The following is a 13018-nucleotide window of genomic DNA, read 5'->3' on the forward strand; positions in this document are numbered from 1 at the left end:
CATACTCATTTCAAAGTTATCCTGCATTAGCTTAGCAAACTTTTCGCATAATTTGGGATTAGTTGACCCGAATATGATATCATCAACATAAATTTGAACTAATAAAATGTGATCATTCTTGGCAAATTTGAACAAGGTCTTATCAACTGTTCCAACAGAAAAATCATGATCAGTTAGAAATTTTGAAAGAGTTTCGTACCAAGCTCTGGGAGCTTGTTTAAGACCATATACGGCTTTGTTCAAATAATATACATTATCAGGAAAGTTGTGATTGACAAAACCTGGAGGTTGTTCAACATATACTTTCTCTTGTAACTGGCCATTTAGGAATGCATTTTTTACATCCAATTGGTAGACTTTGAAGTTTTTGAATGAAGCATAGGCAAGGAATATTCTGATTGCCTCCAGTCTTGCAACTGGCGCATATGTTTCATCGTAATCAATTCCTTCCTCTTGCCTATATCCTTGTGCTACGAGTCTTGCTTTATTGCGCACAACTGAACCATCCTCGTTCAGTTTATTTCTGTATATCCATTTTGTACCTATAATAGTTTTTGAAATTGGTCTTGGAACTAAGTTCCAGACATTGTTATAAGTGAACTGATTTAGCTCTTCTTGCATTGCATTTACCCAGTTAGGATCAGCAAGAGCTTCATCAGTTTTCTTCGGTTCTAGTTGTGAAACAAAAGCTGAATAGATAAATAAATTTAGCATTTGATTGCGAGTTCTTACTGGATCAGATGGATTTCCTATTACCAGTTCAGGTGGATGTGATTTTCTCCATCTGTACTCAGTATTTGTTGTATCAGTAATTTCTTCAGTTGGTAACTGAACAGTTTTCAGTCTCAGTTCGTGCTTCATCAACTGGTATTTGAATGTTATCATTATGCTCTATCAATTGATCATCAGCAACAACTTCCTGCACATCTGATTGGTCCAGTACTTCTGGTTCAGGTGTTTGATGTATGTTTTGATTGCCATGACTTTCATTTTTGTCATCATCTTCCAAACTGATATCTGTAAATCGATCACCTAGCTCAACATGTGCAGATTCTTCAACATTTAGGGTTTTCTTGTTGAAGACTCTATAAGCTATGCTAACTGATGAGTATCCAAGAAATATTCCTTCTGCAGATTTAGCATCAAACGCTTTTAAATAATTTTTACCATTATCAAGAATAAAACATCTACATCCGAATATTTTGAAATAAGTAATTATACTTTTTCTTCCATGCCAGATCTCATATGGCGTTTTCATATGATTTTTATTAATCATTGATCTGTTCTGAGTGTAACACGCAGTGTTTACTGCCTCTGCCCAAAATCTTTGAGAAATACCAGAATCAGCAAGCATCGTTCTAGCAGCTTCTTTAAGGGTCCGATTTCTTCGCTCAGCTACACCATTTTGTTGAAGAGTTCTGCTGCTGAGAGCTCATGCTTAATTCCAGCATTTTCTAGGAAGTTTGAAAGAGTTTGATTGATGAATTCAATTCCTCAATCAGATCTGATTCGATCAATTCCAACTGATTTTTCATTTAAAAGTCTTTTGAAGGGCTTTATTAGTTGCGAAGCAGTATGGTCTTTAGATTTGAGAAAAATAACCCAAGTAAATCTTGAAAAATTATCTACGACTACCAAGGTGTATTTCATTCCCCCTAAGCTCATGACTGGTATAGGACCAAAGAGATCCATGTGCAACAGTTCTAAGCATCGGGATAAAGATTTACAGCCCTTGTTTTTAAAAGAGGATCGTACTTGTTTACCATACTGACATGCTGAGCAAAGTTTTTATTTTGAAAAGTCTATTTTGGGCAAACCAGTTACAAGTTCATGTTTACTCAGATAGGCAATGGTTTTAAAGTTTAAATGATTTAGTCTCTTATGCCACAACCAGTTTTTAGACGATTTGGAAGCAATAAAACAAACTGGTGCATAAGTTTGATCATTCCAACTGAATTTATATGTGTTTCCACAACGTTTGCCAGTTAATATGATTTTATCAGTTGAAGTTTTGACTGAACATGAATTTTTGTCAAATTGTACTGAGAATCCACTGTCGCATAACTGACTGATGCTAATCAAGTTATACTTCAGGTTTTCTACTAATAGAATATCTTTAAAAGTAAAGTTACCATGGATAAGCTTACCCTTACCCACAGTTCTACCTTTGGAATTGTCCCCGAAACTGATGTTTGGACCACTGTATTTGATCAGTTGAGATAACGCACTTGCATCTCCTGTCATATGTCGCGAACATCCACTGTCCAAATACCATATTGAGTTCTTGTTTGTACCTGTTACCTGCAATCACACACATAATATAACTTGGTACCCATATCTATTTGGGTCCTGAACTGATTAGTCCCTTAGGAACCCACACTTGGATTAGTCTAACAGACTTTCCAGTAGCTGTATTCCAAATAGTTTTTCTCGGCTTTTGTGTGCTTGGTGTGTAGTGTACAGATGATACAATATGTGTTTTAGCTTTATTCAACTGATTTTTCAGTCTATATCTCTTCTGAACTGGCTTGCAGTTATAGTAATTGAAATAGCTATTCGAATAGTTCTTGTGAAACCTCTTTGATGACTGACTTTGTGAAGCAGTTGAGAATTTTTGACTATAACCAATCCCATATCTTCTAGTCTTGTTCATATTCTCAGTAGGTTGCTCAATTAGTTTACTAGGCTCAATTTGTTCTTGTACCTCTGCTGTTTTGACAAAGTGAATGTATTTTCCTTTGTCTGTTTTTAGCTTTGGTTGAGTATCATTTGGATACATTTCTCCTTGAGTGTTGAACCCTAAACCAGTTTTATCAGAAACTGATTTTTGTGAATTCTGCATCTCATTCAGTGCAGTAGATAACTTGTTCCAAGACTGAATGAGCTCAGTCTGTTTTGAGTTTTCAAGAATCAACTTCTGGATTGATGACTGATTTTTGTCTCTTTCTGCTTTTAACTCAGCAATTTCCCTTTTTAGACTCAACCCATCAACTAATTCATCAGTTTTGGTTTTATTGTCTTTGGTATCAGTTTGCTTTGCTTTGATTTTTTCAAATGATGATGCAAGCTTTTGATACTCATTTACCATGTCATGCAGTGTTAGAATGAGTTCTTCTCGTGTGAAATCAGTTGAGCTGAAATCAAATACCTGTTGGCTAGATGATTCTTCTTCTGCATCATTAGCCATCAAGCACTTGACTTCCTCATCATCACTAGAGCTGCATGAGCTTTCTGGTTCTGACTCTTCACTGTTAGTTTCTGCCCATTTAGATTTGTTTTCTTCAGCTAAGAGTACCTCATGTTTCTTTCTGAAGGACTTCTTCTCTTCCTTGAGTCTTCTTTTGTGATCATATGATTTCTTTCTTCTATCAGTTGAGCCTTGACTATCCTTCTTGGGTTTAGGACAATCAGCAATAAAGTGACCCGATTTTCCACAGTTGTAGCAGGCATTTGATTCATCTTTGGAGCTGTTTTTTTGGTATGGCTTCTGGAAGTTTCCTTGATTCTTTCTCATGAACCTTCCAAATTTTTTGATGAACAATGACATAGCATCACTACTCAACTGATCAGCAGATTTCTCGACTGAATTGATTGGTTCTGTTCTACAGCAGCTAGAGCAGTTGTGGCTGCAGGGGTAGATGGTTCTCCTTCTCTAGTCTGCAGCTCAAATTCATAAGCCTTTAAATCCGCAAATAGATCATGAAGTTCAATCTGGTTCAGATCTTTGGACTCCCTCATTGCCATTGTCTTGACATCCCATTCCTTGGGAAGATCTCTCATTACCTTCAGTGCAATCTCTTTGTTGGTATACACTTTTTCAAGTGCATTTAACTCATTGATGATACTGCTTACTCTTTCATCATACTCATGCATTGATTCTCCTGCTTTCATTTTGATGTTATCAAATTTTTGAACAGCAACAGAAAGTTTATTTTCTTTGGTTTGATCATTTTCTTCACACAGCTGGATCACCTTTTCCCAAATTTCTTTGGCTGTCTTACACATCTTTATTTTGCTGAAGGTTACTTTGTCCAGCGTTTTGTACAGAATGTCTTTAGCCACATTATCAAGATTTTCTTTTTTTTTTTTATCTTCAATTATCCATTCATCTCTGGGCTTTTCTATTCTTTGTGGTGCCCCTTCTGTTATGGCAACTGCTGTATTTGTTTTTAGAATCTTCATGGGTCCATCAGTTATAACATACCACATGTCATCATCTTGTGCAGCTAAATGAGCCTGCATTCTGATTTTCCAATCATCAAATTCTTCTCTGAAGAACATAGGAATTTTGTTGAATGAAGTCATGCTAACAAGTTTATAGATCAAAAGTATTCAATAACAAGATTCAACCGCTCTGATACCACTTGATAGGATCGATGAACGTATCAAGAGTGTTTAGAAGGGGGGTTGAATAAACACTCACAATTAAAACTGATATTTTCGAATTTTGAGTTCAGTTTGGTGAAAAACTGATTCTCGGAATTTTGTTGGTCAATGACAATCATTTAAACTAAAGTAGTTGCGGAAAGTAACTGACTGAAAGATAGAATACGAAAATAAAATACACAAAGATTGTTTCTGGATGTTCGGAGATTTCAATCACTCATACGTCATCCCTTCTATCTCAAGGATATGATTTCCACTAAAAGACTTTGATCGAATACAAGATTTGTACTGACCCACTTCAATTTGGACTTATCACTGCCAAAAACTGAAACTCTTAGTATTACAAAATGTTCTCAGTGCGTAACTGATCTTAGCACTATCGAATTTAACGATTATTTCAAAGTGCTAGTGAGTTCAAATTGTAGCCTTGACTGCTACGAATAAATCAAGTAAGAGTGAGCTAAGATTTTGGCAGAATAACAGCAAACTTTGAATGGAATGATCTTCTTTTTTATTCAGCTGCTCTTCTGTCATATTTATAAGCTTCCCTTCCAACGGTAACTTGAGATATATTTGAATCTTTGTATCCGTTGATTGCCACTTCATTATTTCTTGGGCATTGTTTGTTTCATTTATTGTAATGCGGCGTCTTAACTGCTTTAGCCGAAATGCGTTGTTCTAAGTTGTATTGATTGAAGTGCGGCGTTTCATATTCAGTTGCAGTCTTCTATGTCTCTTTGTCGGTTGAGTGTTCTTTTCCGAGACATGTTCAGTTGAAGGATGCTTAGCTTAAAAGCATACGGCTGAATGTATCAACTGATTGGTTTCCAACTGATCAGTTTTCTTTATTAGATCAGCTGATTTCAGTTGTTAAGTCCAGTTGCTGAATATAATCGCGCGTATCAGCTGGTTGATCAGTTTGTCAAACTCCAGAATTTAGAGTCTGGTTTTCAACAAATGTGCTGACATAGAGGTGCGGCCTTCAGTCTATTAGTGGTTCCTACCTAAGGAGATAGAAGGGTTGACGTAGGAGCAGTTGAAGTCTCCAAACATCCACAAACATATTTTGTGTATTTAACTGTTTAACTATTGTTTTAAACTGATTTGATCAATTCGAGCTGATATCAGTTCAGTTCTCACCATAACTGAACTGATATAAGCAAGAACTGATCCCTCTTATTACAGTTATTCAGTTGACACAAGCTAAAAGCTTTAAACTGATCAGCTTTCTTAACGAAAGATTACTTCGAATATTTTTCACTTGGTTTAAAACCAAAATCAATTTAATTCATCGGTGTTACATTCTTAGAACACAAACTATTGCAGCTCATTGAGAATATTGTGTTTGAATTACCCTCGCAGGTGCCCACAACCGATTCCATCACTCACCCTCCTCTCAGATAAAAATGAAGATCAATTAGAAGGATGATGAATAAACTCAGTTTTGAGGATGGTAAAGAAAGAGAAGACCACAGTCAAAGTTTAATTTTCATTTTCGATTTTCGTTATCAGTTTATTTCAAGTTGTATGTTTCTGCGTCATAATTAATGTTTTACATTTTGCTGCTGTAAAACATTCTATCATTATTTCATGGTTGTAAAGACAATGTTTTCTATTTAATAATAAATAGAATGGTTCAGAAATTTTGTACTTTTGAGGCTTGTTATTTAGAAATTATTTGATTGTGAAACGTCGGATGTCTCCTGACACCGATCACGGGACGTGACAATATCTCAATCCAATCGGCTGAATCGATTTGCTATCTAGTATATGAATTGCATACATTATGAAATTTTTTAACAACTTTTGCCAGAATCAAAATCAAGATTGCTATTGTTCTACAACACTCACAACGACTATTAAATATCTGATTGATAAAACCATAACATTAAATCATGGGATTTGATGAAATATTTATTCATAACTACCATTATATTTCATATGTATGGTAAAGCGAGAAATGTGACAGATTTGATATGTGGAAAGGATATGATTAGATTTCATTTATTAAATAATGAAAATTGTTGCAAAACCTTTGACTTGTTGGAAATTGAAATATAAAAACATGAAAAAATTATTTTCCAAAATTATATTTTATTTTCACATTCTTAATCTTAATATGTAAAATAATGCACTTTTTTTCGTTTACAAATCATTATTTTAATTTTAATCAAAAAATAATTCACATCCCTTTATTTTCGAATATGAAATTAAATCTATAAATGACTTTTTTCTCCTTCAATTTCAACCAAACATACATAACGAAGTAAAAATTTCAAATTTAGTAACTTTTAATCCATATCAAATACAAATTCAAAATTATTTTGCTTCCACTTAAACATGATTAAGTGCTAGGGTAAGCAATTGGTTAAAACCGAACTAAACAAACCAAAATTATTTTTCGACCAACCCAACCGACGGATTTTTCGTATTTAAATCAAACAAAACGAATCGATAAAAAATCGATCGGAATAACCAATGTTTTTAAAAAAAATCTAAAAATCTTTAATTTTAACAGAAAGCCTAAATATTTTAGGCAAAAACTTGTGTGCAACGCCCTCACGGGTCATATTTTGTGAGACGGATCTCTTATTTAAGTCATCAATGAAAAAATATTACTTTTTATGCTAAGGGTATTACTTTTTATTGTGAATATCGGTAAGGTTTACCCGTCTCACAAGTAAAGATCCGTGAGATCATTTCATAAGAGACCTACTCAATATGTTATAATTTTATTTAAATTAAAGCATTTTAATTTTTTTATTATACAATATATACTATTTATTGGACGATATAGCAGGTGGATGAAACTTGTGGGTTTTCTCCCTTATCATCAAGTGTGGGTCATACCCAAATTTAAAGACAAGGTCCAAACGAAATTCATAATTCAACCCAGATAATTTATTTTATTTTTAGCAAAAATCTGAACCGGTTCAACTGATTTTTCAAATCCAAAACCGAAATCGAACCGCTTTAACTGTTTTTTTTTTTTAAAAAAAAAAAATACCGAACTTCTCAAAGTAATTTGATTTGATCGATTAAACTGAAATTTTGTTCATTGCTATTAAGTGGCCATCAACAAATCATTGCACCTTAAATAAAGCAAGAAAGCTTCCTTTCAATAATAATGCATGAAAGTTGAAAAAAGTAACCAGCACTATAAAAGCAAGCAGAAATGGCATTGTACAATGATTCAAAATCCTAAAACTAGTCAATGTCACAAACTACTCAAACATCATTTCAAGGATCATCTCCAAGTTTCCACCAATCTGTACAAAAATCAAACAATTCTTACTCTTAATCTGAATCTCGTCGTATACCCACCATTCCGTATCAGCAGCATGAACATTTAGCTCCGCACAAACACGAGCACAATGTCAAGCCGCAAGTGCATTTCATGCACTGACATGTACATCTTGTGCAGCTTGGTTTGAGACACTCGGGGCACTTCGGTCGCCATATTGTGAACTTTGGCTGCCAGTTTGGACATTTAGGCCGCCACCAGCAACAATCTGTGCATTTAAGATTTGGACACTGGGGGCATTTGGGACGTCTTACTCTAATTTTACAGCATTTATGAGTCTTTCTGTGCAAACGAAGTGATTGACGAATCTTTTTGAGTCGGACTGCAGTGGTTATGTTCTCCATTTCTTGAATGAATCTGCAAAGGTGCCGGATGTAATCTGGATAAAGCTCGAGGTTGCAGTGTCCACCTCCCTTAATCCACAAGGGCTCATACGGTTCCTTGGCCATTTTCCATAAACCATTGCCGTGGAGCCAATTTACCACATCATCCTCTGTTCCCTGTAAATTGCGTAACAGAATACCATTACACAAGCCAGAGTAGTCAATGGTGGAATCAGAATTTTGAGAATGACTATTATATCAATTGTAAGATCGAGTGTTTGTCTTTATCAAAATCTTTATCAAAATCTATAGATAGCGGTAATCAAACAACTCAATCTTTTCAATCTCACATCAGCGCACACGTCACAGTTCGATTGCTCTCCTACCAAAGGTAATTATTGCTTTCCAACCGTTCATACTTTATTATGCCTATAAAGTATTTGTTTCATTTTAAAATAAATATCAGATGCTATACAACTTTTTTTCCCATACATCTCCACTGTAAAACATAATCCTTGGTTTGAGTTACTACAAAGGGGTTCTGTTTTGAGCCTAAGCTCCAAGGCACGTGTACACCTAGCACCTTTAATAAACCTATTGTATTTACCATCCTCGAGAACATAGAAGCAGACAAGAATTCATAGAGACAAAACCAACGTGGTATGGCAGGATGAAACTCCAGTATTTTTATCAAAAATTGGTATCTCATATAGACGAAGGTATCAGTTCATAATATCTAAAGTGTGAATCATGTAATCGTCTATTGGACCTAAATATTAGTACTCGGATTTCTACTGAAACTGTAAAGTATTCAAAGAACTTTTTTTGTTTTGTAGCATTGTAACTGCTATTTCTTCGTTCCATCAAACACCCTCAAAAATTATATTCTAATATTATAACAAAGACTTCTAGGAGTACCACAGTTCACAAATTTTCTTGGATCATTCTTTTGAGCAAAAGAGCAAATTCAAATGAAATCATCTTGAAGATGAAAGAAATAACCATACAACAGGAACTAAAATGCAACAAATTCCAGTTTCACCGGTGTAACAAAAGCGATACCAAAATATAACCTGCTGAACCTTAAGAGTGTTAGAAATCGAAGAACGTATTTTGATACCAGATATTATATTTGTAAGATTGTATGGCCACAGAAAACGTTTCCCACCATATTTACCGTCATACACCTACATAAATAGTTGATCATTATAATTTAATTAAGAGAGATTGATAATGAGTCATAGACTATGACTCATAGCCCTCTAAGCATTGTCTCATATATAAAGGCCTTTATGCCCAAACCCCATAAATACTATGTTGTTGGCTTGCATTATCGGTTCACTACATATCTATCATTCAAAATTCGACAAAGAGAATATATATTGATGAAGTCATGATGTGATAAAGGAAACATCCTTTCATAACTTCAAGTACACATTCATGAAAAGATAAAAGGGAGGAGAGAGACAAAAAACTATCATATAATTTTTATTGGCAAAATTTGTAGTTTGCACAGCAAATGATGACAATTTGGAAACCTGAATATTTCTCTCCTTTTACACGGAAAAAAACTGTGCAAGATTTTTTTCCGCAGGTTTTGCACCTGAGTAGTAACACTACAGAATTTCTTCTTACAGAGATTCTTAATTACGGAAATTCTACATTCAGAATGCACTGTAAATGAAATATCGGCTTCTATCAACCTCTAAAAAATGTCACATACTTGTATCTTTATGAATACCATATATGGATGAATGTGTCAAGTGTCAACACTAGTATATATCATAAGATTCATTGCCGAAAGTATTAACGAGTGATTGAAACTTCAATTCAAATGCTTGTAAATGGCAGTAGCACTTACATGTATGACGAGAACAGGACATTTCACCTTCTGAATTTTGTTTATATTCTGTATTTAAAGATAAAGTCACCAGCTTAAAAAGAAAATAACTAGAACTTTCAGAGCTCTAATTCAGAGTTAATTATGTTATTAGAACCTATAGAGTACATTATTTATCTCTCAAAAAGTTATCTCCGCTGACCTTATAAATATCACAGCAGAGTGAGAAATTCACATGACACAGCACACGAAGACCAGAAAGAATGGCACTATGCAGAACAACGCCTCTCAACCTCGGCAATTTAGCAGCTAAGTGCAATGTGGGGCCACTTCCAACAGATTGCCCATATAAAATTAAATCTTCTTGGCTAATCCCAAATTCAGTTTGAAGGCACTCGTATACAGCTTCAATGTCCGCATATGTATCATATTCGCTTGGCTGGAAACATTCCAGAATTTTAATGATGAATTGATATGTAAGCCAAGAAAGAAAGATGTTAAACTAGGAATTTTTTATCGAAATCAAATATCAACCATCACCTAAAAATCAGTATATGCAGAAATTTGCTTCAATATGTGTCGTGTGAGCAAGAACCCATGGATCCTCTTTTTCTTTTTTGTACTTTAAAAATGATAAAAGACAAGCTAAAATTTGTCATATGAAAAGTTAAATATAGATTGACATGATCCTGGTAGCTCGAAGTTTACCTTACCAGTAGAAGCTCCATAACCAGAGTAGTCATACCTGCATAATAGAAACAAAATGGAGTGATATTATAAATTGGCCGAAGAATTAAATTTTCGAAAAACTCATTCCACTAATGGTGTATTAATCACCTCTCTCACCCAAGAGCTCAAGAAATAACAAATATACAAGTCCAAATCATGATACAGACAAATTAATACGAAAATAAGTGGCCTATACACCAAAAACTTCAAGCTCAATATTCTCAATAGCTATGAATAGGACACGACTGTGCCGGATTTAAGTTTTAAAAGTCATAGTATCTGACTAAAAAACCATTAAATGCACATGGGCAATCAAATGCACATGGGCAGAGTAGCATGAAAGTAGAGATAAATGTCACTGCCAACTCAACCCCTCCCTCCCAGAGAAAGCAAAAAATAGTGTAAAATCTTTCTAACATTTAATGAGTGAGTCACCACAGACATATCCAAAACCAATAGCTTTCAAACAATCTGAAAAGGAAATTATATGGTTGGAAAATGACTGGCAACAATATAAAATTATTACTCTCTGAGACTCTATATAGTTGTAAAAATGAAATATCCATTGAACAATCTTCATATTCTTGAAGTTACTGAAATTTACAAAATGCTTAGGCTGGATTGCCACAGTTTTGAATACAATCAATATACAAGATCACAGATCTGAGCCTATAACATGAGAACAAGAAACATAGAATCTCGAACATGGAAATTTGGAAACCTTTTCACCCGAAAGAAACCAAGGGAACCTTAAGAATGCATGTCTCTGAATTAGGGGACCTTTACCAACTCATGACGATTTTATGTATCCACTTCTATAGTGTGGGTGATTTACACTGCCGAAATAGAGGTAAAAACAGTATTTTGTACAGCAAAAATTTTCAACACATCAAAAACAAGATTGATCCAGATTACTCTGGAATCATCTTAAACAAACTAGAAATCATATCAGAAAACCGAATAAAGGAAAAAGGAACAACCCAATAGGCTGTATATTTAAAAAAAAAATAACCTTTATAAATAAATTTAAACTACCTATCCGGAAACCTACGAATCGGCAAGAAACCCACGTATTTATTTTGCAAGTAAAAAAAAAAAATAAGACACTTGGGTCCAAAGATCTCTAATTTTTCCAATATACAGGAACCCAGAAAACAAAAAAGAAGGGAAAAAAAGAAGAGAGAATGACAGACCCGATTAGATTAACTCTAAGATTAGCTTTAAGCTGAACAAATAAGTCATAGAGCTGGCCAAGATCAGCAGCATTTCCATGAGAGTACAGAACCGTAAGCCTAGCGTAAGGATTCCTCAAATAGAAAGCTACAATCTTGTTACCCCTTTTCGTCTGAATACACAACACATCGAGCGAAGAATCATCAATGGCTATGGGCAAACACGACGCCGTCGACACAGCCACCAGTTTTCCGCCGTCCCTTTTCTTGACCTGGTAAGTGGGTGGCTTTGGTGGGAAGAACGCAAATTTCGAAGCCATCTGAGAAACTAAGCACCCCATTTTCAACAAAAGAGAGAAAAAAAAAATAGCCGCAAAATCACTCCTCCTCTTGTAAGAATAAGAATATCGGTGACAACCACCAGAAATCGAGTTGATGACTGGAGTGTGTAAAGATTAGATTCATGAATGCATGCGTGTGTGTTTGGCGAGTTAAATGGAGTAATGTGGGTTGGTTAAGGGAGGATGAACGAGGTGGGGCCGTGGGCGTCGTGCTTTTCTTTGTTTGTGGATGGGTATTGGGGGGTGGGTGTGTGTGAGAGAGAGAGGATTGTGTGTGTTGGGGCTAAATCTGTGTAAGAGATGAGATCATCGAATCGTATGGCTGTTTGGTTTTATGGTGTTGCGTGTTTTCGTGTAGTGTGGCTGAGCGAAGATGGGGGGAGTGCACGGATGCACTCAGAAACAAGAAATTTTAAAATATATATATACTTTTTTTTTATAAAGATACATTTTTTTCTAAAATTATCATAAAGTAGGAATCTTGTATTTATGATTCCATCATTAATGTCTAATATATATATTACCGAAGAGATTAAACTAAAACTTCAATATTATAACATAGCAAAAACTTGTGTGAGACGGTCTCACGGGTCGTATTTTGTGAGACGGATATTTTATTTGGGTAATCCATGAAAAAATATTTCTTTTTATGCTAAGAGTATTACCTTTTATTGTGAATATCGGTAGAGTTAACCTCTATCACAGATAAAGATTCGTGAGACCGTCTCACAAGAGACCTACTCTCATAACATATATATGTCACTAAAGTGTTCATCTTCGAATGATAGGGAGAAATTTAATACATGTGAGGAATGATTTCCAAAGCCAAAACACATATAGCACCGAGTTCATAATCTGGTTTGAGTTAAGAGTGATCCAAATAAATATAGAAGTTGGAGAGACCAAGCTTCAAACATAAGTCC

General features: G+C 34.8%; 1 protein-coding gene across 1 annotated transcript; it reads right to left on the bottom strand.

Moving 5' to 3' along the window:
• Positions 1 to 7461: 7461 nt before the first annotated feature.
• LOC142527297 (uncharacterized) lies at positions 7462 to 12445 on the bottom strand. The gene is made up of 5 exons (XM_075632063.1): positions 11776 to 12445; positions 10562 to 10598; positions 10056 to 10292; positions 9875 to 9922; positions 7462 to 8190 (listed from the first exon to the last, which is right to left on the bottom strand). The coding sequence occupies exons 1-5, from the start codon at positions 12093 to 12095 to the stop codon at positions 7720 to 7722; spliced, it is 1113 nt and encodes a 370-aa protein (XP_075488178.1). The 5' UTR covers positions 12096 to 12445; the 3' UTR covers positions 7462 to 7719.
• Between the last annotated feature and the right edge of the window lie 573 nt (positions 12446 to 13018).

Source organism: Primulina tabacum, chromosome 15 (assembly GCF_025594145.1).
Source record: "Primulina tabacum isolate GXHZ01 chromosome 15, ASM2559414v2, whole genome shotgun sequence".
Lineage (NCBI taxonomy): Eukaryota > Viridiplantae > Streptophyta > Magnoliopsida > Lamiales > Gesneriaceae > Primulina > Primulina tabacum.

What these genes read in the sequence shown, in the direction of transcription:
- LOC142527297 (XM_075632063.1), bottom strand. Translation starts at nt 12,095, where the DNA reads ATGGGGTGCTTAGTTTCTCAGATGGCTTCGAAATTTGCGTTCTTCCCA. An exon ending in ATGGAGCTTCTACTGGTAAG is followed by an intron (nt 10,293 to 10,561) that starts GTAAACTTCGAG and finishes GAATGTTTCCAG; the next exon opens with CCAAGCGAATATGATACATA. An exon ending in GTCCTGTTCTCGTCATACAT is followed by an intron (nt 8,191 to 9,874) that starts GTAAGTGCTACT and finishes CGCAATTTACAG; the next exon opens with GGAACAGAGGATGATGTGGT.